General features: G+C 43.6%; 1 protein-coding gene across 15 annotated transcripts in view; it reads right to left on the bottom strand.

Annotated features, from left to right (window-relative positions):
- Lrmda (leucine rich melanocyte differentiation associated) overlaps window positions 1-25,936 on the bottom strand; it is a 994,383-nt gene that overhangs the window by 531,007 nt on the left and 437,440 nt on the right. Inside the window, exon 3 of one of the 15 annotated variants that reach the window (XM_078039762.1) lies at window positions 19,739-19,839. The exons of the other annotated variants lie outside the window; for them this stretch is intronic. Coding sequence (XP_077895888.1) covers window positions 19,739-19,803 — 65 coding nt within the window. The 5' untranslated portion in view covers window positions 19,804-19,839. The remainder of the gene's footprint in view (window positions 1-19,738; window positions 19,840-25,936) is intronic. 15 annotated transcript variants of the gene reach the window in all.

The raw sequence follows: 25,936 nt of genomic DNA on the forward strand, positions 1-25,936 counted from the left end.
GTCAATTCAAAAGATAATGGAAGCCCATGGCATGCAGCAACATGGTAGTTCATACCCCAACAGGACTCCAGACTGAAGGACGATGGGACTTCTCACTAAAGGCTACTGAAAACCAGTCAGAACGCATACTTACAGAGGGGCCACGCCTCTCTGATCCTTCAGCTGCCAGCCATGAACTATATTGTACCAAAGTCCTCAAATTCTCAGATTCAGGAACAAAGGCCGGGAGTCTGAAGACCCTGTAGGTGCTATAGCTGCCATCCCTCCTCACTCAGCACTTACCAGCAAGGAGCCACCACTGCCAAGTCCTCCAACGCATCACTGAGAAACCAATAGGGCTTACGTCGCTCGTTACCAGTTACGCATGAACCAAGCAGGTGTTTATGACTCAACTTCAGAAAAGAGTTACTTCTCTGGTTAATTACGGTTCAGGTGGATTTCTACCTGCCTTTAACTGCCCACAAATGGTTAACTAACGAGCCCGTCATCACCAGCTTCATGAGGACTAGAGGTTAAGCATAAGCTTGATGATAAGCCATAAACGTAATTTGAAATGTTATTGGTTATTACAAAAAATATATGATAATAATTTCCTCTTTAATGAAAGGGAACATATTTATAGTGGTCCCAAGCTCCTTGTTCAGGCTTTGGGTAAGCAATGAGAACATGATAAACAGCACAGACTCAGGATGGGCATCTGGGGTGAGGTGGCTCAAATGGATACTCACCACTTAGCAAGGTTATAAAAATGCAAACACATCACCACATTTGTATGATATATACGAGGCTTATGGGCTTCTTTCTTGAAGGGGGCTGCGTGATGTTGGGGAGGGTTAGTGATCAAAATATTGGGAGCTAGAAGAGCCAAATTAAAGGAGATCAGGGAGAACCTACCCATTAGCATCACTGAATATTAGAAATAAGGGACTGCCCAAGTAAATTCTACGCTGTGATGAAAACACATACAAAACACATAAATCATAAAATAATAATACAGACTATAAAGGTATAACGATATATTTCAAACCTCCCAAGCATGTCAATAGGACGAAAAAGAAACAACATGAATGAGAAGTCAAGGAATAGTTGGTAAGATTCCAAATTTAGAGTAAATATTGACTATCATCATCAAGCTGGAAGATGTCTATTCTTCAAGACCTGAAAGAAATGAAAGATGTGCCCTATTCCTCAAGAATGTGCTTGTTCCTCAAGATTTAGCCTTAGAAATGGTCTCTGAGGGTAATTATTGCAAACTCACAGCCAAAGGTAGTGATGGAGAGACAGAATGCCTGGGCACGCTGTCTGTACGGCATGACTATCTTAAGTTCCCAGTCTTTACGTGTACTTTGTGGTGTCTAAAGCTGCTCTGGGGGCTTCCTAGAGCTACCAAATCACAGGGTACTACTCTACATTCCAGGAAAAGGTCCTTGACCCTAAACTCCAATCCAATGCCAAGCAAGGCACAGCTCTTCCCAAGAATGCAGGCAGGGAAACCAGGATGGCACCATGCCAAGGAGATGCTGGCATCTTTCCTATACCCCACAAGCAGGTGAGAGAGCCCCCTGGGCAAGCAAGCCACAGTGCCAACAGCAATAGCTAAGAAGCCTCGGAAAGCAAAGTGGCGATAAAAGCTTTACAGCTACCCCTCTTTACGCTGAGTGTTCTCTTTCTAAATTAAAAGTCGTTTTCCATTTTTAACAGCCCCAACAATAACACTTTATAGAGCACTCTCTTTTCACGGACCACTTTATAGTCATTAGTTATTTAATCCTCAGAGGTGTCTCAGGAGGCCAACGGGCAACGGACTCACTCACTCCCCTCTCCCTGTCCTGAAGAGCAGAACTGGCCCAAGCGTGTGGCTTGCTGGCTGCAGGTGGTGGCACTCCCATGACAGGGGTGAGGGCTCCATCCAAACCATAAGGTGGCTATGATGCATCTGCCGTGCTTATTGATATTTGCAGAGCAATTAATTTTTTAAAACACTGTCAAACCATTTTCATCAAGAAAACTACTTTTTGCCTTGGTGTCCTCTTTGCAAACGCCAACGGTAGTTGTTTGGAGTGGTAAAGATTTTATTACAACCTTCAAGTTAACAATCCCTCAAAATGTGTTTGTTGCCTGGAGAGGCAGACAGACATCACCAGTCTATTCAGATATAACAAACTCACTCAGTGAAATATCTACACAATGGCAAGGCATTTCTATCTCACTGAGGCATTTCTATCTATCAGTGCCAGATGATTTCAAAAGCCTCCCCCCACCACAACACTATATATATGTCCCCAGCTTTTCTCTGTAATTATTTCATTTAATGAGTACTTATGTACAAGTCACTGCTGAGAGCCACAAGGGACAAGATGTTACAGGTACATGGTCCCTGTACTTAAGGATCCTACAAGGCAAGGAATAGAGATGAATACACAGCCTCTACAGCACAAGAGAGAAAGTTTCCCGTGCCAAAGTGGGCAGAGATGGGATGCTACGTGGGCACTCTGAACACGAGGGCTTACTTTTAGGGGGGTAGGGGAGACCAGAATGGCTTCATGAAGAGCTGGGCCTTAGAAGATGAACAGATGAACAGAGTCCTTCACGTTGAACATGAAGAGTGGGAGGCTGTGGGGTAGAAGACAATCCAGGTGTCCTCAGAGCAGTGTGGCCCCAGAAATAAGACTGGTTGGAGGCATAAAGAGGGGACATTTGGTTCCAGATACCTGGTTTGTAATGTGAGGAAAATAAAGTCATTTGGGGACCATCTCCTTAAAGAGGCCCCTCATCTATCGCAAGCCACTCCCTCTCCCTGTCCTTTCTTTTCACTGTCATCATCCTTATTGACATCCCATCACCACCACCACCACCACCACCACCACCTGCCACTAGAGTTAAACTCCATCTGATTCCACAGAACACTGCCTGACACCATGCTAGGTGCTCAACAAACACTTACAGAATGAATTACCTCATTTATGACTATGTCCTGCAATCTGGAAATGAACCCTATCTGAAATGTACTTTCAGAAGAGATGTGATTCTCTTTATTCAAAACCTAGCTCTCTGTCTTCCAGATTTGGCGGAGAGGTGGGGGAGGAGTTGGCTTCATCTTTCTTCTTCTAAAGCAAGTGTGTTGAAATAAACACGTCACAGTGTCATATCTGAGACCAAGTGCTCTGAGGTTCCCGGTGGGCCCAGGAGAGCCATTGGGCTGGGGAGCTTGGAGACGGTTGATATGGGATAGAGGGTGGGAGCCCCAGGGCCAAATGTCCAGCTTGCCTAACCTCATCCAAAGTCAAGATCTACCCAAGAAATGACCCCTGAGGGTAATTAATGCAAATTCAGTCAAAGATAATGAAGCAGATGAGAGTGGAACCATGTGGGGAACAAGTGGTTACCTCTGAGAAGGAACAGTGGAATAGGATGACCCCCCAACTTGATCAACAGCTCTCTTCTCATGCAACCCAGGGATAACTCAGGGATGAGTCCAAGGAAGAGGCTTTGTGTTCAAATAAGATGAGCCCAGGTCTCTAGGAGTCCTTCACGTTGAACATGAAGAGTGGGAGGCCAGCCCCAATAATCCCAGGGCTGCACTTAACCTTTCCTTCCCTAGAGATCTCTCTCCAAGGATCTTCAGGATGTAATTTATTGAATATAGCCCCCCCCCATCACCACTAAAATTAACCCAACAACCACCAGCAATAAAGCTCACTGCATGTGGGGTACAGTTCCCCAAACTTGGTGCTGTTACATGGTACTCAGTGGTCTAATTCCAACACATTCAGGCCAGCCCCTGTGTATTTAGGGTTGTGGCAAGCCACGGACTCCTCTGGGGTCCACACCTCTCAGGAGTCTCTAATGTCTGGAAGGCACCGCTTCACACCAAATATGTTTTTAGGACCACAAGGATAATTGAGACAGAATGCTAAGCCAGTGTGATTTTGGGGGGATCCATCTAAAAAGCCTAATCATGGCTAATTCACCATTTGCGGCCACCCTGGGATTTCATGCAGAGCGCCGGTTTCACTAAGGTAATTGGTGCTATCGAAACAAGCCAGTGCTCTGCAGCTCGCAGCTTCCCTCCTCGCCTCTGGGCACGAAGAGGATCAATATTTGTTAGGATTGCTTCTTGTTCCAACAATGTAAGATTTACAATACTAGCTGGGATTCTCACTTTGTCTTCACACAACTCATCAGTGGAACCCAATTACTAACCTCAGACAAACAACATTAACATGAGCCTCTATGCTGCTTTATTGCCCTTCATCCAAGTCTCATTTCAGGGTCTTCAGGCAGTGCCACTATAACAGATACTACACTTTAAAGTGTGCTCCAAGGAATAAATTCTCAGTCTTTCATTACTCGTACCTTGATTTACTTCATATCATCTTGCCGCTATAGACAAAGATAACACACTGTAAATTACAGCCATCCTGTCTCGTAGTTTCAGAGGTAGGGGGAAGGCAGGGAGTGATGCTTTGGTTTCACAATTAGCGCTGGGCCAGGCGCCTATCGCTCCCACATTGCCCACGATTAGCTGGTGTTTATTAGAACCATTTGCAAAGCCTGGTTTGGACACAGATCCCTTCCCCCCACCTTCAATGCTCCCTCCTGCCAGAGAGCCCATTCAATTAGAACAAACTTCAAAGCCAAATGAAAATATGGTTCCAACTGTTCTTTATCACAGCCTCTCGCAGGCTAGCCACTCACGCATCTTGGTTCGGGAGGTAACAGGGCAAATTTATTCAGTGGGCAGACCCTTATAGTAATCAAGCGCCTGTTACTAAATGGCTTGAAATCTCGCGAATTGGGTGTTATTTTCAGCAGCGTCTTCTTTTGCACTCTCTTGATCCTTTGGCTAAATCCGAGCCTTCTGCCTTTGCCTAGAATTGTGACTAACCACAGAGCCCAGGGAAGGAGAGACCTCCCAAAACAGTCATTGGAAAAAGTCCTTCAAGTTAGCTGTAGCAGTACCCCCTTCTTTGTCCTACAATTTCCTCCATCCTCCATCCTATTCCAGTAGCTGATAACTAAGAACATTAGTTTTATGCGACTTGTCAAGCTCAAATGAAAAGAGAGCTAACTTTAATGACACTGCAATTAATCGCCCCAATAGACAGACAGCTAAAAGACAAGATATTGACTTCATTAAGGATAATGTATTATGTCATTAAGTTGGTAGGGTCACCTTGTGTATCATACATGCCTGCTAATATATTGGCATTTTCCTCAAATAAGATAAATTCAGATATGAGTGATAAAGCTGATTAGAAAATGTTTAATCTAAAGAGGCTACTTTCCTTATACACCCGCTCCTTAGCCCCAGGTGGAAGTAAAGTCGTAAGAAACCATTATAGACCCAAGATTATCTCAAATACCAGATCCAACTCATTTATAACCCGGTCCTTCCTCCCTTCATTTCTACTGTTGAAACGGTGCCTTGCTGATAGAAGTTGGAGAGCTTTGGGCAACTCGATGGTTCACACTTGAGTTATGGGGGGGATTTCTTTAAACACAACACCTGTTTAATTTTGAACTTTCACAGTCTCCAACAATTCAGTTGAGAACAGCGACGTGCTAGGGGTGACGTGGCTTGGGGTTAACCCTGTCAGGAACAGACCCCCAAAGCTTCTGAAATAGGAAGAAGAATCATGATACAATGCAGCTCCAAAATGGATCATTCTTTTTAATAAGATAACTTCCCTTATCTAAAGGAAGTTGTTTGACTTCAAATAAATTCACTTTTCATGTAGAGTGGAGTAGTCACAAATTAAGTTGCATCTGCCAAAGCTTCTCCTGGCACTTGATATCAAAGAAATAAAACAAGGTTTTAAGAAAACTATTTATCTGTCTTTAATGAATTCAGCAAAAATGTGAATGCATTGATTCACATTGTAGTTCAAATGTTGTTGGAAGTTGAAGAATTCCCCTGCAGAGTACCTTATCATCCTTGGAATTGAAATCTGATTCCAGGACACATTGTATTTGGTGTGTTAGGTCTTTTTCCCTTACTTAAGTACCATAATTTTTACCCAGTAAACAGAAGAGTGATTTTATAACGTTTCATTTGATTGAAGTAACATAGTTATTCAGAATTGAGGTCTAAGTCCATAATTGCTGAATAAAACACTGAAATATGTGTCTGGGTAAATACTATGGTCGGATATTTATTTCCCCAAAAGTCATGTTGAAATCCTTACACCCAAGGTGATGGCACTAGTAGGACCTGCGTTTGGGATGTGATTAGGTCATAAGGATGGAGCCCCTGTAACTGGGATCAGTGCCCTTATAAAAGAAGCCTCCGGAAGCTCATTCATTCCTTCCACTGTAAGTACACAGTGACAAGGCACCATCTATAGAAAAGAAATCAGGTCATCACTAGACTCCAAATCTGCCACTGCCTTGATCTTGGATTTCCCAAGCTCCAGAAGTGTAAGAAATAAATTTCTTTTGTTTAAGCAACCAGTGTATGGTAGTTTGCTACAGCAGCCTGAATGGGCTAAGACAGGGGATATAAGAGACATGTGTAGATGTACTTATTAGATATTTGTCTGTATATACCACTAGATATGCAAATAGACTCAGACCCACAGACCATGGCCAGATACAATATTGAACCTCTCATATGTACCTAGAGAGAAAAATCAGGAACTTCCTCCCTACCCCCAATTTCTCCACTTCAAATATGAGCACATCATACTTCAGAGAAAAGAAGCAACTCATTCGCATAGATGCAGAGTTGTTAGGAAGCAAAACTCAGGTCTGCTTATTCCAGGTCACCAGTCTCTCCTCCACAATCTCCATACCTCCTCCCTCCCTACACATACATACACATTTTTAAATTGTTTTCCATGCCCACAGAGAGAACTTTCTAGATTTTCTGTCTCTTATTGGAATATGGTAATGTGGGACTCAATGTACCAGGTGCTTTAATAAGCAAAGATGATTAAAAAAAAAACAAGAGACACATTACCAAACTTAACCAGGTGGATGATTTACAATTCATTGCTTTCTTGCTTATAATGGGTCTTTTAAATGAAAGAGACACCATGGTCCAAAGACCAGAGCAGAACCTCTGAGCTGAAGTCCCCCATCAGGCTCCACAACACACACAGCCCACATTTTTGCTTATTGCCATCACCACTGACATTACAATAATTTGCTAGATTTTTCCAAACCTCAGAGGGGAGGGCAGGACTGGCAGCAGCAGGAAGTGCCTTAGTTGCTCAGTGCAGGTGGACAGACGCCTTCCTAGTGGTGCAAGGAGCACTTCCCGCCACTCCTTCTCCAAACTTACCACTAATTACCAGCACGGCAGCCCTCCATGCCCAGCCCTCCCTTTTAACTCAAACCCTCATCTTTTCTATTATTTCCATTAAGGTTGTCAAAACCAGAAGTTTGGGGACCTTTCTCTGTGACCTTGGCATTTCTTTGCAGGCTTAACGTATTGGCATTTTTTTCCTCTGACTGCATCTCTTCTCATTTGTCATGATTATTGCTGAATTTTTCAACTGTCATTCCCAAACGTAAATCAATGGTTGTCTACTTCCCCTTTGTCATATCTGCACGGCAAACAGCCTTTCCCTTCTAAATGAAGCTTCCTCCCTTTCCATCCATTAAAAGGGGCCTGTCTGCAGGAGAAGTCAATCCTTTGTTAGGTCATTGCATTTATCACGCTTCCAATCAGTACCTGACACACTTATTCAGCCAGGTCTTCAACCACACAATCATTGTTCATCGGGGGGGCTCAGCTGTAATTTATTTATGCATGGTGTTTTCACTATCTGTCTTGGGCAGTTTTAAATTTTTCACCACTGGCCTTCTCTTCCTTGGGACCCTTTGAGGGAATTTGGGGAATAGTATGGGCATGCAGAGAGAGGGGCAGAGAACAAGAACGGTGGGGAGGAAAAGAGCAAGGAGCTTTGTGTCTCTGGGAGTGGCTGTAAGCAAGTTCTGTAAACAAATGGAAGAAACCCAGAACATACAGAGAAGAAGCTGGATCCAGGCCCAGGAGCCCTAATAATAGAGCATCATTTAAACCAGGAGACCCACGGACAAATCCCATGATGTCCTCCATGAGAATGAAATCCCATCGAGTTTAATGAAACCCTTTTATAAGCAGATCAGCTCTAATGGTCCTACAGAACACTTTAAGAAGCAGCCCAATTTCCAGGGATTTGTACTTCCCTCAGGCAGTAAGTTGCTCAGCTTGAAACAAGCCAGCAAGTGGTACCAGGAAATTCTCCGATGATCATGGGATTGATATAGGCAGTATTCATGGACACTGACCAAGGTACCCAGAAAGCTCATCAAGCAACACCTGGACACATGCACCCAACAGGCTTCTCTTCCTTACCTGCCACAGACTAACCCTCTATGCCCTCAACATCTTCACAGCTGTCATTATCAGCCCGGTGTCTGGCACTGGCTTATCCTCTGTCTTCTGCTGCAAGGAAAACATTTAAGCATGAAAGGCTTTCTTCTTCCTGATAAATGCTTTCAATTCAGGATTCAAAGCCAGGATACCTCCACATATAACCAGAGCCCTGTTAGCTGCCCAGACCCCTACAGAGCTCTCCTCTCACCCATCAAAGCACCCAAGGCAAAATAAAACAAGGAATGATTATAATTCTAAGGCATGTTTAATTTCTGTCTCCCTCCTTTTACAAAAGAAGAGTTCCAGAAACCCAACAGGTCCAGACAAAAGAAAGGGCTAACTCTTATTTAATGGCTTGTTAAGGCCCACTCTTGTTTAAGGGCTAACCAAGAGGACTGGGGCTGCTTGGTCATGCAAGCACTAACTGCTACTGGACCCTGAAAAGTTTTCTGGTGCACTTGCTCTCACTACTTATATGGCAGCCCCATGTAAGTATGGGACAGGGATGGGATAGCAGTCTTCTACCACAGCCCTTATATCGGCAAAGCCCGCTGAGCAGGCCACAAGTACATAAACCTAAAAATAAATCCCCAGGAAGAATTTAAAGCTACCAAAAATGTCTATATCACAGCATTCTCCATATCTTGGCTAAAACCTTCCTCTCTACTGCATCAAGCCTTCACACAACTTGCAAAACTGTCTCTATGTAGCATGAGGATTAGATACACCATTCTAGCAGACGCATGGCCAGACAAGAATTACTGTTTCATCTGCTTAATGGCCTTAGAGCATCTTACAGGGGCATATATTGCTCTCTAGACCTTCTGTGACCTCAATTACTGTGTCAGGAAACCACCTTGGGCTGGATCCACTGTTCTTAACAAAGACAAAGTCTTATTTCCTTTCCACATTCAATGTAGCCAGAACTACACCTACAATATCTTCTTGCTCTGGAAGTCCTCGTCCAAGCATGCATGTAGGTTTTCAAGACAAGTCTTGAGCTCTTTCCCCATTAGTAATGCATCAGAGCCAATTTCCATGGTTGAACCTAGAGTGACAGGTTGAGGGATGAAGAGTCCAGCAAATCTCACTGGCTAATCTCCTCCAGCATCCTCCTAGGACATCCCAGCTGCTCGACTATCCTTTCAGCCTGATCATTTGCTTGAAGGTGATGAGGCAGGATGGTGACAGTTCAGATAAGGCTCCTGTCCACAACTTCCTTAAATTCAGACCCACTGTCAGAAATGATAGCATCTGGCAGGCCATGTGTTGAAAGTACCTGTGATTATTTCAGAAAAGTGAGTCTAGAGTGTCTATGAATCCCCTGAACCATTTTTCCAAAGGAATCTGTGCCCACGGAGTTCTGCAGAATTAATACCGATCCTCGACTACAGTTTTGGTCAAGCAACTTTATAGTTTACAAAACACCTTTCACATACTCCACTTTTTGTGGATTATGCCTAGAAGTTTGGCAATATCCTTAATGGTCTTCAATATTATAATCCATTCTAGGCTCTGGGAAAATAACTTTCAGGTGGTAGCTTAATGCATAAAATTCACTGACGTACTACATTTAGTAATGACTATCTTTTGGAATGAGCAACATGATGCTTTAAGGGTTGATTGGGTTTGGTAGGAAGATCATTTTCTCAGGCTGGTTGCTAACAATAGTTGAGTTCTTTAATGAGCTTCTCTGTAGCTATTCCTTCTATCACAGTCAACTGAAAGGAGGATCCAAGACAGGTAATTTGCAGCCACATGGCTTCATCAGTAAGGCTATACAGATCAGAAAGATTTAAATCAAAATCATAGATGAGATCTGTGGCAAAAAAAAAGCATCACTATTTATTATGCAGGCTCAAAAGCAAGTATAGTCATAGAGAAGAACAAAAGATATTATATGTGAACTAACATAATCAAGCTTGCAAACAAGAACTCCAAGAAACTCATTATGGGCCCAAATGACAACAGATGTTTATAGAGACAGTTAACAATTTCTCAGTTCTTACAATAACAGCCAAGTCGGCTTTGTGAACCTGTGTTCTGTGGTTGAGCTGGGCAGTCTGTGTGTGACAGCTCTCAGATATTCTGTGGTCTAATTAAGGCTGCAATGTGGTGAGGCAGGAAGGTGCATGACAAGATGCACAATGGTTTGGGATGATTCTAATATGTGAATGAGGGCCCCTAAATGGATCAACACTGAACACCATGAATGTGGGTGTACAGCAGAGAGAGCTAGCTTCACAGACAGGGTCTCCCCAGTAGGAGAATCAGCATGCTCAATGGTGCTGATGAGGGTGGATGCTGTCAGCCTCAGTGAACCTCGTAGCCCTTCTCTCTGTCAGCACCTCACTGAAGCTTTGGGCATTCTTGGGTAGATCTTCTTGAGAGGATGCTCAGAAGAAGGAAAGACTGAAGATTCTGGTTTTTCATGTTTTCCTTCCACCCAGATCCTTGTCTTATAACAAACCCCAAAAGTATTCTATCCACTGATTCCATCCTTCATTGGGAGACCAAGAAATCTATCATTTTCATCACTATGGATGAACATCCTGAAGTATCCCATACCCAGAAAATCTGGGTTTCCATGGGGTTATTAGCTACTCCTACAGCAATGGAAATTCTAAATGGAAAGCCTTTAATATGAAACACCACTTAATTAGAGATGAAAATTTAGACACACCAACAGTTATAAGTTTAGAAAAGGTCAAATTTGGCAGTGACCTTCCTGCCTTTTCTCTTCCCTAAGGATGCCTATCAGATGACCGACTCCCAACATTGAAGGCAGGCTCAGCTGTCCTGGCTCACACTGCCACCTCTGGAAGGCCTCACTTTCCTGGGTACAGGCAGCTGATTCCAACCTGGAGAGATAATCAGGTTCTTCCACTTGTTTTGAACTTGGTGTAAACGGGAGCTTTGATTCTCAAGCACATGGGTGTAGTGGCTGGAAAATACATGGTATGGTATCATTGTCTCGTCTGTTCCCTAGATAAATGCCTAGGGAATTCAATCAGCAAAAATCCTTCAATTTGGTCTGATGGTGCAAATACCTTGGAATCTGATGATTTGTCCATGGGAGACTGTACTAATAATAAAAAAAAATGACAAAGAATCTAGTCTCAGGAGAATCCAAATAGACCACCCACAGGAAGACTATAAGCGGAATTCTTACTAGATTTATGAGTTGAATTAAACAGCCTCATATCTCAACTTGGGAATTCTACTTTTTATTGTCCATGATTATTTTCCCTGCTTAAAAAAAATGCACAATTCACACTCACAAAACAGATTCAAGCAATGTCCGCTGAAGGAACATTACATTCTGAAATAATACATAGCAGGTGTGGAATTTAGGAGTGGAGGTGAAGGCTGTGTCAGAAACTTTGACAAACATCTAGAAATATACCCTTAAAAGGGTCTTGACCAATTATTAATAAACTATAACTTGAATTACCTTCAGTCTAATAGTCACAATTGCTGAAATCAGCAACAACAACATCATCACCGTCATCCAACGTCCACTTTAACTGTAGAGCTCTTCTGAGTTATAGATCTAAGAGTAGAACCATTAGCTCACTGATTGCAGACCTTGTAATTGGCTAATACTTCCAGATTTCTCCCAATGGCTGCACCAGTCTACACTCTTACACACTTGTACTCTATACACTTGTACACCAGTGTACAAGTCTTCTAGATTTCCCTCTTCTACAAATGAAGCACCAGTCATTACAAAAAGTGCTGTCTCCAAAAAGACCTTAACTCAGTACAACAAATGATCTTCCCTTGCTCCATTTTTATTTTTGTTGGTAAAACTTCAAATTTTAAACAGTGACTGATGGTTCTCATGAGAGGTATTTCTAAAAGGTCTCAGTCTTAAGTAAAAGAGGTGAAGGAACTAGGATTAGACATATTTAGGCTTCTAAACCATCTGCAGCAAGAATACAAGCCTCATCTTGAGAAGCTCTCAAAAGCCTCTCAGTCTAAAACTGTGAAGGAGTACAATGGTCCTGAGGTTTCTGTTGGCTTCAAGGTACAAATAAAAGGTTGCAAGAGAAGATACTGCTGAGGTCTCAGAGAAGACACTGTATTCAGTAATCTTCCAGTAGCACCTAAGAATAATTGTGCACAGTTTTTAAAGCATTTTGAGGGGAAGGTAGTGTACCAGGGATTGACCACTGAGCCACATCCACAGCCCTATTTTGTATTTTATTTAGAGACAGGGTCTCACTGAGTTGCTTAGCGCCTTGCTTTTTTATGAGGCTGGCTTTAAGCTCACAACCCTCCTGCCTCAGCCTCCTAAGCCTCTGGGATTACAGGCATGCCCCACCAGGCACAGCTAAAGCATTTTTAAACAGGCTCTCTATTCTCTCACAACAAAAAAAAGGCCTCGAAGAAGGAAAGCCTGAACAAATCTTTGACAACTATATTTCATATTTCAGGAGGAAAAGAAAATGGTTGTAAGTCCAGGTCATCCTGTGTCCTTGTAACTCTCAACTACAGGATCCTAAAAGTAATAAAACAGGAACTCAAAACAAAATTAAAACCCTGGAAGCCCAATTTAGAGTAGTCTCTCACACATCAGAGACTGATCCCCTCCTGCAGAAGAGCAATGGCCATTTAGACCATATGTACAACAAGCACCAAGGTAATCCTCTGCTCTGCGGATGGTTAGCTGTGAAACCTGGGGAAACTCCTCAGCTTCTCCAGGACTCGGTTTCCTCATGTCAAACATGAAAATAAAGGCAAATTCCACCATGGTGTTGGCTGGCATAAATAAGACAACAGGTGGCCAACAGCACCCAGCACTCAGGCCTGACAGGTGTGACTGTGTGTGCAGCTTCTCTGTATAAAAACATGAGCCAGCAATGCATATGTGAGTTCCACCAACTTATACACAAATTCGTACTCATTTATTCATATAAGACATTATGCATAAAAATGCTCACTCAAACATATACACAGCACAAAGAAGCACCATCCACACTTCTGACCTGCTTGGTCTCCACTTTTTCTTCCTTGGCCTCACTCCACTTCATGCTGTATACTCTAGTGCACTGCCCACCACCTGCCACTAAGGTCCTTTCTGGTCATGATTGGTGGCAGAGGTAAAAGGGAGCCCAGAATATTGTCAAAGCCAATGCCCACTTGGTATCACAGAACATGCCAAGGTCAGAATTGTAAGGCTCCTTAGAAATAATCAAGTCTGGTGATTCTGAAACCTATTTTAATGCTGCGGTCCTTTCTTCAAAGAAAATATCACCCAGTAACCCAGAGATGTAGAACGGACCCACAGCCCTGTGTCTGCTCCCCTCCCCGGGTGACCTTGAGGTCCAGCCACATGCTGCTGGGTTCCAGAAAAAAACCTCTATTTAGCATATGGAAGGAGTAAGGCCCAAAGTGAGAGAGTGAATCACCCAGGATCACATGAGTGGTTTGTGTCAGGGCAGGACCTAAAACCTAGAAATACTGGCTCGAAAGCCACCTCTCTTCCCCGAGTTGCCAAAATATAGCCATCTAAATATCAGCATTTATATTAAGCATTAAATCCATTTTACTAAACAGTAACTACCCTCGCTGTATATGATGCACCAAGCTTTAGATGTCAACTAATTTGACTTACTCTCTCTTTCATTGCCCTTATATCTTGCTTAATAAGACATTTTATTCAGATACTGCTGAGGTAATAAAGGAAGAAACGTGGTTGCCAAATGTACTGCCATTTTTATTTTTAGCTTCACTGGAGTAAGGGGTTATTTTCTTGTGAAAAGGATGAAATGCAGCTGCCGGCCTTTTAAATTGTCTCACGCAATCCTGCTTTTGCCCAAGCAATAGATTTCCAGATAACTGCAGCAATCTTCTCGAAGTGTAAAAAAAAACCAATAAAATAAAAAAAAAATAAAATAGCCACTGCCACCCTTCCTGGACCCCACCCAGCCTCCACTGTAAAGCACTGACGAGGAGGTTATTGGAGACCCCTCGCCCCATGAATTTGCTGACCCTCCCATCCCAACAGCCAGGAGCGCTGGGCTCTGTGGTTGACCGTGCAAAGCTCTGGCCCATCCTGTTCTAGTTTAAAAAGTGATGGTGATGATGATAAAGTAATATTTACTGAATGGTGATCACACATAGGTGCTACCCCAAGTGGTTTATATGTATTACCTCATTTCACTGTCACAACAGCCCTGTGAATCGGATGCCATTACTATTACTATTCCACAGCAGAGGACTCCAAGGCAGAGCTAGGTTATGTAATTTCCCCAAGGTTACCAATTTAGTACATGGTGGAGCTGGGATTTGAACCCAGCACTTACAAACAGTACACTTGACCTACCTTGTAAATAACTGAGGCTTGGATGCCTACAGACCTAAGTCCAACTCTGCTCCACTATGTACTAGCTGTGTGGCCTTGGGCAAGTATAGGAACCTCTCTTCATGTTACTTTTCTCATCTACAAAACAGAAACAGCGCTCCTCGCTTGCAGGCTCATGCTGGAAAATGTGTCTTGCTCTTCCTCAAAGGAGGAGACCCCTCCCTAAATCCTGAAGTTCTAGGTTAAGGGATACCCCAAATTAGTGAAAGGAATTGGGTTTTCCTGCAAGAGTAGGTGTGCCATAAAAATTATACAGTAAACCTGGGAGGAGTCATCTTGGAAGGGGAATAAAGAGGGTGGAACATCTCCATGCAGAAGAGCAGCTGAAAGAGCAGATGGGCATGTGCACACAGGCTGAAGACGCGCATGGTTTTGCAGCAGATTATATGACGCGCGGATTTTGCACATGAGGTCTGTATGGTCCTAGGAGTTACCATGAGGACCAATGGGTGGAAGTTCCAGGGAAACACACTTGGCTCATTCTAACAACAAACTTCCTGTCTTGGGTAAGTCGATTGGTGCTACCCCAGACACAGTGCGTCCCCATCACTGGAGACCCTGAGCTGGGACCCTGAATAGGTCAGTTAAGCTCTATCCATTCCAACCCTGAAATTCTTAGATTCAAGAGTTGAAATCCTAATTCCATTCCTATAGACCCAACTTGAGACTAGCCGTGTGGTTATTCTGCTGCCATCAGAAGCCAGCGGGGAGTGCTGGGGTGGGACAGGGGTTTCCCCAAACACACCAAGCCAGCCCAGGTCTCAGGAACCTGAAGATAGTGACTGGGTGTGTCTCACCATGCAGCAGGCTAGAAGGGTTCCCTCTTGGTATGAGATGGGAGAGGAAGGAGAGATTCCCAGGAGAAAAATACCAGCCTCCTGCTGTGGCAAGAAACAGCCTGCTGGGCAGAAAGCTCTGCTCGGTTACAGTAGTCACAAGCCCAGGAAAACCAAGCCAACCTGGGCCTCAGGGGCAGGTGCTGAGGTGCAGGGGCCCCCATCATCCACCACAAGCCAAGCCACATACACAACTGAAGATTGTTGCTGGAACAACAATCTTCAGTTGTGGTGTGAGCACAAGCCATCATTTATACCCACAAATACGCACAGACCCCACTAATTAGTCTCTATATTGAACCACTTCCTGCCTTGCTGCATGAAATAAGGATCAACAGGAGACCGAGCTAGGACCTCCCATCCAGCCAGGCCTTACAGGACCAGGAGCAGATGTCCCCAACTAGAAGTGTGTTTACTACCACCTAGAGTACAGCACCACATGCAAGTAGCTGTTTCTCTTCAGAACACTAAACTAGAAATTTCAGACACATGTTTTTACTCTAGCTTGGATGTTGTGTGCTTCTGCCTGCCACCTAGGTCTTCCTCTCTCCTACCCCTCTCTGAGCTCTGGTAATAATAGCACAGAAAAGACACATTGGTGGCCTTCTTCTTCCTAGATAGCTCAACCTGCTTTGCCTGTTATGATGCCTGATTCTAGTAAAAATATCTCCCTGAATACCTTAGACATCAGAGATAAAATAGGAATCAACCTACATTCAAGTGTAACCTAGGTATCAGAATATACCATAGTACACAAATGCCAGAATGTGTGAGTTTGAACCCTCATTCCTCTACTTCCTAGCTTTGTGGCCTTGAACAGGTTACTTGACCTCTCTGGGCCTGTTTTCTTATTTCGACAATGATAATATCACTTGAATTTACCTCATAGGGCTTGTCATGAGAATAAAATAAGTTGATATAATCATAAGTGTTTAGAATATTGCCTGACACATAATGAGTGCTTGGATACGTGTTTGATGCTTCCATCACTACCACTTTCTTCTTCCACCATAACTGATAACAATTATTTCTTTGGAAAAAAAAAAAAATCCCCCCTCCAAACTTTCAAATCAACTCGAAAATGATCTTGGGGCTACACACGGTTCAAGAATTTGGGTGATTCTTGGAACATATTTTTTAAGGTCAGATACACAAAATATTTTGGATATGAAAAACCGTCGTATCCCAACCCCTCCTAGACGCTAACACTCTCGAGCAACTGGGGGAATTAAATCGTAAAGATGTGATGTGTGTTATGGAAGAAGTACTCCAAGGCCTGATATAAAAATGTTCATTACCAGCCAGGCCCCTGCAAGATGACCAAATTAACCTCAGTGCCAGGAGTATATTAAGAAAGAATAATAAATTATTCAGAACCTAATGCTGATAGAGCAAAAAAAAATATTTATGGAAAAACCATCAGATTATTGCATTTTAATCATGGTCCTCTTGTAGGGCCGAAGCGTTCTGTCCTCGAAGCCCTTTCTTTGGCAAAAGATAAGCCAGCCCCTGAGTAGCTTGCTATTAGCACCCTCCCTGAGAGAATGGACCGCAGGCCCTGCTGGGGAGAGGAAAGGTCACCAGAGGAGGCTGCAGATCTGACGCCAAGGCCTCCCTAGGTGTGCTTGTGAAAACGCCACCCGCTCTGTCCCAGTGGCAGGCAGCCATTTGGATGAGCATGTGACTCTCTTAAATGATTTCCCCCAGAGGCAGAGAGAAGCCCTGGCCCTCAAATTTAATTCACTGGCCCTTGAGAAGATAAAAATTAAAAAAAATAAAAAAAAAATTTAAAAAGAGAAAGAGACAAAAATATCCAGAAACGCACATAAGACGTGTCCCCCACCCCTGGCGGCTCCCTGCCTGTGCTCGCCAGCGCCGCTCCCCCCCCCCCTTGTTTAATGTCTCTAACTTTCCGCCCATGTTCTCGTCCTCTTTCAGCACGGCTGAGCAAAGCTGACAGGCGGATTCCTTTGCTTTTCAGGGTATTAAAGCCACTTTCCCGCTCTGACAGCCTGTTCTACTCTGCCACCTTATAGCTCTAGCTTCACACTCCTCTGGGCAGCCAGTCCTTCCTGACAGACCACTGTCACTTCCCATCATCCTCTCTGTATATCCTGTTCTCTCCCCCTCAGCACGCATCCCGACTTTCCAACCAATGCAATTATTTTTTTTGACAAGCCATCCATCAGTTTTAACTTTAAAAGCACTTTCTGCTGATATCCATTGTTAAATCCTTTGCTTTTTTATGGGGCTTGCATGAGAGAATATGATATCAGACATTCAAACTACCAAACCATGTAAATTTACTTTGTTCTCAGCTATGTTTCCAATTTCACGTCCAATTTTTCGGTACATTATGCGTAGTTGTTGTGCTTAATATGATGTTGTCAAATCCCATTAAAGTTCACTGCATTGCACGGCTTTAAAAACAGGTTACAATTTGCATTCTATAAAGAAAGGAAGGAGTGCGGTCTGAAGTCAAGCTGAATCTTATTAAAATTATCTGTTCAATTGTTACATTTGTAGATGGAGTAATTTTGAGGCATTAGCTGAGACACATATGAAAATGTCAGCGTGCCAACTAACGACAATGAGAGCAAAAGGAATATCTCTGTGAAACTCAATAAAGCTCCTTTGCTGGTGACATAAATTTGATGATAATCCGAGGAAATGAATAAGGGACCATCCCGTTTGAATAGGAATTACCTTTTCTATTAAATCACTTTGGTGTGTTTCCACTTGGCCTACATCTTGGTCCTAGGCCACAGTGAGTCTCTGGGGACTTGTTCCAATGCATGGGGATGGGAAGAGGTGCAGGAGAGGAGAATCCCTAAAACAGAAGGTCATTCCTTTAAAGAGCAACACACTCAAAGGTGTCTTAAGACACCTTCAAAAGACTCTTTAAATTTTTTTTTTTTTCCTGTTTGGAACAAGCACAAGGAAAAGAGCTTGTCTGTGTACTAGCAGCATGTGGAAAGCTGCACTGATCTGGAGCCTACCTCTGAGCCCAGGAAACTCCTGGGGAAATGCAAGCAGGCACTTGCTACAAAGGGGGACTCTTGGGACACAGCTAGCCTGGTTGGGATGGAGTGGCAGTTACAGCAGGGGTCAGAGATAGATAGGGATTTACGAAACTGGGACCAATAACATCAAAGCAGTTTCTAGGAGCTTTCCTCTCCATCCTGGCTGCTTTTATCCCAGCACCGATTTCTCTATTTCCTGTTATTAAATCTTGTCTGGTTTTAAAGGTATCCATCACCGGCCCTGAGCAGAATTATGCCATTAGGGGCATTATTAACTGAACCATTGACTTCATTGACTATAACAAGTTAAATTTTTGTTTCACACACAAAGAATATTCCCAGGGCAGACATCTAGGCCCCCTTCAGTGTTATTTTATTAAGGCACCATAATTTTAATTTTTCCAATACAGTCAGTATTTAGGTAGGCCACAATGACAAAGAATAAAATTCAGTGACTAAAGAAGATGTCACGAGGTGCTCAGGAAGTAAAAGTTGGTGCTGAGACAGGAGGAAAAGGTCAGATAACATTTTTAGGTCCAATTCAGATGGATTTATTGAAAAGTGACTGACTCTCTTCTGGGTCCCCATCTTCCTGTTTGTAAATGAGAATCAGCATTCCTTATAGTTACCATAAAAATTAAATGAGATAATCCATGAAGTACCCTGTATATTGTGACATGGTGTGAAAGTGTGATAGATGCAGGCATCATCACCTCCATTAGAGTCATTACCCATAGTAAATGGTGAAGCAGAGGCAGAAACTTGGATGGAAGGAATAGAGGAGGAAAAGGGGTATCAAGATATCTGGCTGAGCCAGAAGCAGAGGCACACACCTGTAATCTCAGTGGCTAGGGAAACTGAGGCAGGAGGATCACAAGTTCAAAACCAGCCTCAGCAACTTAGCAAGGTTCTAAGCAACTCAGTGAGACCCTGTCTCTAAATAAAAATACAAAAAAAAAATGTCTGGGGATGTGGCTCAGTGGTTAAATACCCCTGGGTTCAATCTCCGGTTCCAAAACAGATCCCACTGATGATGAAAAATGAGTTTTTCAGCAGAGAAGCAGATACATTTCAATTCACATGACAAATCTGATCAATGGTGGCTACTTTCAGAACATTATGGAGAAAGATTCTGAGGTCTCACCCAAGTTCTGGGAAAAGAGCCCTGCAGTCGTGCCGGCAGTAGGAGTGGAGGGTGTGGTACAACATGTATAAGTGGAACAGACAGCCATTAACTTCAGGATCCTGCATCAAAAGTTAAAAACAGAAAGCAGGGATGAGAATCAGGGCAGGAATTCAGAGTCAATTACACAGAGAGGAAAGGAAGATGGTACCACAACCTCCAACAGACCAGAGGGCCCCCAACAGGAACAGGTCTACACTGCCCACCAGCACGCCCAAGCCCCTGGTACACCAATAAGGTCATCTCACACATTCTGATGTACCAAGAAAGGCACACCAAACCCAGTCCAGGATGCCATGCCAGAGAAGAAGGAAGAGACCATCCTATGGCAGCAACTGAAAGCCTCAGAGCAGGAGTGCCTCTTCTTCCTAAAGAGGGATATGCCAGAGCAGGAGGGGCAGGTCCTCACCAGTAGCTTCCTGAGTGGAACACGGAAGGGATGCAGGTGAGCACCATGGCTTTGTCCCAAGTGTTGGGACCCCTTGCTGGGGGGATGGACAGGAAGTAGATATCAACCCGGAATAAAAAATTGCAAGAACTTTATATTTGGTTTTTCTTACCACAGCGGAAGAAACAGAAAAGAAGGAGATAAAAAGTAAAAGGGGGTCGATGGAGGAACAATTGAAGGATGCTAGAGTTTACTTCTAAGGCACATTCATAAGTCCAGATGACAGAACATGGGGGCGGGGCCAGGGAATAGGAAGTTGATCAATAACAAACGCCAGTAAGGGGCAGGAGGAGGAAGGGGATAGGTAAATACAGTTTTAAGAAAACTTCCTCACAATCAGAGTATCTAGGAATTTTAGACTTTGAAAACAAAACACACTTGAGTCCAAGTGTGTAAGCTAACTTTTAAGGAGCCCCATGACCACTCCAGGAAGTCACTTTGGAATCTTAAAGATTTCAGAAATGGCTATACATGGCTGTAAGCACACCCCCACGCTCACGTATGTGAGTACACACACATATACACAGAGCCTTTTATCTACCTCAATTGGAGGGTTTTTTGTTTTTCTGTTTTTATCTTTTTAATTTAATTTAATTTAATTTTTTTGGTACCAGGGATTGAACCCCAAAGGTGCTTACCACTGAGCCACATCCCCAGTACTTTTTTTTTTTTTAAGTTTTAACTAGAGACAGAGTCTCGTTTAGTTGCTTAGTATCCCACGACATTGCTGAGGCTGGCTTTGAACTCACAATCCTCCTGCCTCCATCTCCAGAATTGCGGGGATTCAACTAAAGATCTTTAATGATGACTCTAAATAAATAAATAAATAAATCTCTCCAGATCATCTTCCAGAGGAGCCAGGATTCAGTTCCTCATGTTTGGTCCAAGAGAAAATATTTTGAAGCATAAGTTTCCCCATTTGATGGGCAATTAGCCCAATATGTCATCCATTCCTCCCCTGAATGCCTGCAGTTGGGGGTCACATAAAGAAGCAGCTCACATTTACCACACACTGATCTGCATTTGTGTCCTCTTTCTACACACATGTGTCCTGTTAACCCAAGTGCAAGTCGTTTGAGAGCAAGGACCACATAGGCCACTGCTTCACATCCAAATACTGAATACACACAACCTGATCCAAAGCAGAATCTGAACAAATCCACCTATTTGAGGAAGGTAACATCAAGCAGTAATGACTGGACCCAAATTAGTAGAAAGGAACCAGGTCTCCAGCAACTTGGCATTTTTGTCTGCCAGATCTCATGTTCTATTAAAGATTTACTTGTTAGTTGCCAAAATATTCCCATTCAAATATCTACAGAGTGACTCCATTTGTTTCTCCCTAAATTATTAATTTGACTGGTTTTAAAGTTATTGGATGTGAGAGGCATTAGATAGGCCATACACACAACGTGGGCTCTGGAAGTTACTCTGGTGGAATAAAATGGCCCAACCTCATGACCACACCTGGAGAGTAGGACCATGTCTGCACTGCGTGAAGCTATACATGTGGAGAGGAGGCAGCTCTGCCTGGGATGCACCAAGTCGTAAGCATTACTTGAGCTGCATTGCATTTTCTATTTTATTTCTTTTAGCTATTTAAGACACTGCTAGAAAATCTAGGTCTCAGAGAGGAAGGAGAGACTAGGATATGACATTATGCTAAAGGCTAAAAAGACCCAGATCCTGGACTTTTTTCTACCACGTCCAGCTGTGCGACTATCCTTGGGAGTTTTACTCTCTGTGCTTTGGGCTGCCTTGTCTGCAACATGCAGGGAGAGGACAGGACTGGATAGATTTCAGAATGGACTTGGTATCAGACAAATGTTTATATTTCTGCCACTTCCATTTACCCAAGATGAGTGAGATTACTGGATTAGAGACCTATTGTTGCTTGGGGGAACATCTGGCCCTATGCCAATGCAAGGTCGCCAACTCTTTCTGAGTCTTAATCACCAAAGGATGCTTATGAGTTGCCCATTGGGAAAATAAATGACAAATTGTTACAGCATAAGTCAAATGTATCCTAAATAGAAGACATCCTTGTGAGTACTGTGGAATCTGGACCATGCCGATCTAGGTTTGCTTAGGGTAGCTTTCTGACCAGAGATGCTTCAAAGGTCTCTAAGGAGCCAGCACTGAATGGGAAAAGGAATGTTGACTTGTCCCAGGGGCTGGGAATGTGGAATGGCCTGGACAGGGGAGGGGGAGGGCTCTCACCACAACTCACCAGGAGACTTGAAGCAGGAGCATTGAGCTGCAAGCAGAAGAAACCTTACAAACCAGACTAAGGTGCACTCAAGGGATTTGATAAAGGTGCTGTTGACTTTCAGAATGGGGGAGCATGGGGTGAGGGAGAGACGGTTATTAATAAATCAGGAGCAATGCATTTTTTAAAATCAAGTTTTTAGAAATGCTACCTATTCAGATGTGGTGGGGAAGTATCACAAGGACCCAAAGCAAATGGAACCATTACTCCAAATCCACACCAGGATCCTGGACCTTGTCCAGGTGGCACATCCCACAGAGAGAGAAAAGATACCAATCACACAGACACCCCCTTAAAAACTAAAGTCTCATTTCTTTTAACCTTAGCAATATTTTGGAAGAATTGTGCAAAGGATTCCAAAAAGTTTCTTTCAACAATTGACCTACTGAGTTTTCACCAGATGAGGTCCAAGGACCTCCTAGCTGAGATTCCATAGATTAAATAGATCAAGGGGAGAAAAAACTAAAAAAAGAAAGAAAGAAAGAAAGAAAGAGCAGGAGGGGGGGCGGAGGGAGGGAGGGAGGGAAAAGGAAGCACTATCACTCCCTTGTATCCATGTGTGGCTGCACAAACTACTGTCAAAGGATGGCAGTGGGCAGGACCTGAGGACTCCAATGGCACCTGAATGGCCTCATACTTCACAAAGTTTTAAGATGAAGATATCCATATCCAGTAAAAGACTTTGCAAATAATGCTCCAAACCAGGATATGAAAACTAGCTGGTAAATAAAACTGGAGCCTACTCTGCCCTTCTGCTTCTATAAACACTTACTTATATATATTTATGTGTATATATATTCATTTGTATGTGTATGTATTTATTTACATAGATATATATTTTGTTGTAGATGGATACCTTTTATTTAATTATTTTTATGTGGTGCTGAGGATCGAACTCCATACCTCACACTTGCTAGCCAGCACTCACTCGACCACTGAGCTACAGCCCCAGCCCCCTTCTGCTTCTTAGTTACTCTAAGTTAAACTTTCTGAATTAGCTCTGGGGCTGTCAATAAGCAGCACCCACAGTTATACAGTGAAGGGTTAGGAGCGGGGAGATGGGCCAGGCTGCCCAGACTCGCATCCTGGCTCTGTCTTCCCTTCCTAGCTCTGTGACCTTAGTCAAGTCACTAAAGCTCTTTGGACCTCGGTTCTTCCTCTCTAAAATGAACACAATAATGACATCTGCTTCTTAGGATCCTCGAGAAGATTAAATGTGTTAAGATCTGCAGAGCATGTGGAACTGTGCCTGACATTTTGTAAGTTCTCAAAAAGTGCTCCTACTCCACAGGACAAATGTTCTACGTTACCTGTGTCATTCTCTTGACTGGTCTTTCCCAGAATGCAATGATTTAAGAGAGGGGTTATCTTAGCCATCTCTCTTCTTCATGCACAGTGTCTGGATTGACTTCTAAGCATCCAACACACATCTATAAGTCGAATGGGAGAGTAAGACAGCATGGGACAGACCCCTGTGAAGGTCCCCAATCCATATCCCCCACACCATGTCTCTTAGCCCCCAAGATCTCAGCCCTTCCTCCCCACCAGGCTTGATTCTTCCCATTGCTCATGAATCAGTTCAAGAAATCTATCTATTTCATGAGGGTCAGGAGACATTGCAACACAGCAGCAAAGGTGACAGTTCTGCAATCAGACTGCCTGGGTTCAAGTCCCAATTTAGCCACCTACTAAACCTAGGTGTATCTTAATGTTGATTGAATAGGACACCCAGTGTTGTGAACATTTCCAAACACTTCATTCCATTACCTCATTAAATCCTCATAGAGATCTGAGGGGCCCCTAAAACAATTCCATCTCTACAAGCAAAGAAAATGAGTTCCACAGGTGTATTTGCCCAGGGTCACTGCCCCAAGTCAACTCTCTTCTCCTTTGATCGCATTATTCCCATGATTCCCATTTAACTTGATTTTTTTTTTTAAATGTCCTGTCTTATGAGGTATGAAAGACCAAATGTACCATTCTGAGGCCAGTGCCTGACACCAGGTCAGGCGGCTGCCAGGGTCCTTATGTGTTCCCAGTATATGAAACAGAGCTGGTTCAAGAGATCACACAAGATACTGATCTGTAATTCAATATCTGTCACCCTCCCTGGACCCCAGAATGGGGAGGGAAACCAGTTCTCCACATAGAAGTGGTGTCTGGGATGGGTGCTTCCTGGATCAGATCTTGAGGCCTAGCATAGCTCAGCCAGCAGTGAGGGCAGTGGACAGCACAGAGCTATGGATGGCATGGTGTCAAGTTCTCTGGAACATCACAACTAGATGAGCTTCTGCCAAGACCCAATGAGCACCATCAAGGTGACACTGAAGCCAGTACCCATGCTGCTGACACTCACACTATGGCACGGAGGTGGGAGGCGAAGCTCACAAGATGAGTTTCCAAAATACAAAGCACTGGAACTGTCACCTGGAATAGTGGAGAAGCCACATCCATGCCACGTGGTGTCCAGTATCCCTCCTGCCCCAATTCCTACATCCTCTGTGACATACCTGGAAGAGACTTTCTCTACGCAGGGCCTGTAGAACAAGCAACCCAAGCAACTCCTTGGCAGAGAAGACAGGAAGCCTTCTGCTTCCTCTGCACAGCAAACTGTTGCTAGGTTTATGTAAATACCATGGAAACCAGAGCTGTAACACAGAAAGACTCGCAAAGAAGCAACTTAACATAAGGTCAACAAGCCCCCTGACAAATAGTGTATGTAGTGCTCAATCTTCAACATGCAGCCAACTCCGCTTCCCTGCCTAACCCCTAGGCTGAAAAGGCTAATGAGATTCACAGACAACATATTAAATGATGGAATTCTCCGCACAGCTCGATTTCATTCTATAAATAATTTTAAAACTATTACCCAATAATGTATTGTAATAAAAAAGCTGACGGGGTCTTGCTCAACAAGTAATCATCGGCGTGTTTTCGCACCTGGAGATGGAGAACTTTCTTATTATGTGCCCCTGGTGATTTTTAGGTGTTTCCATAAAGCTGTTGCCATTATTTATAAGCCACGGGTTACTTCCCTTCTCTGTATGCTAAAATTAATGAAAACTTATTTTAAAGATTCAGAAAAGCAAGGCAGACTAGAGGGTGTGTGCCAGGCAGTCCTGGTGGGGCCAGGGTAGTTTTTGCAAGTCACTTGTGGCCTTGCTGATGGAGGGTTAGATTCTATTCATAAGGCAGGAGCAGAATGTACCTTTGGAATGAGGTGACCCCCTGGGTATTAGAGAGTGGGCAATGGGGAGCCCACGGGAGTAGGGGACTGTTGCCATCTCTGTAGCCAGAGTCTGACCAGCCCCAGAGCTCTGGAGAGTGTTGAGGGCCACAGCCGAGTCGGGATGACGCATGGCATTTTTGCCAGAAGTAGTGGTTGAAAGGTGACGCTAGCGAGCCATTAAGATGATGACTTTTGAGTTCTCGCGGAGTTCCT

The sequence above is a fragment of the Ictidomys tridecemlineatus genome, chromosome 1 (assembly GCF_052094955.1).
Source record: "Ictidomys tridecemlineatus isolate mIctTri1 chromosome 1, mIctTri1.hap1, whole genome shotgun sequence".
In the NCBI taxonomy this organism is placed as follows: Eukaryota; Metazoa; Chordata; class Mammalia; order Rodentia; family Sciuridae; genus Ictidomys; species Ictidomys tridecemlineatus.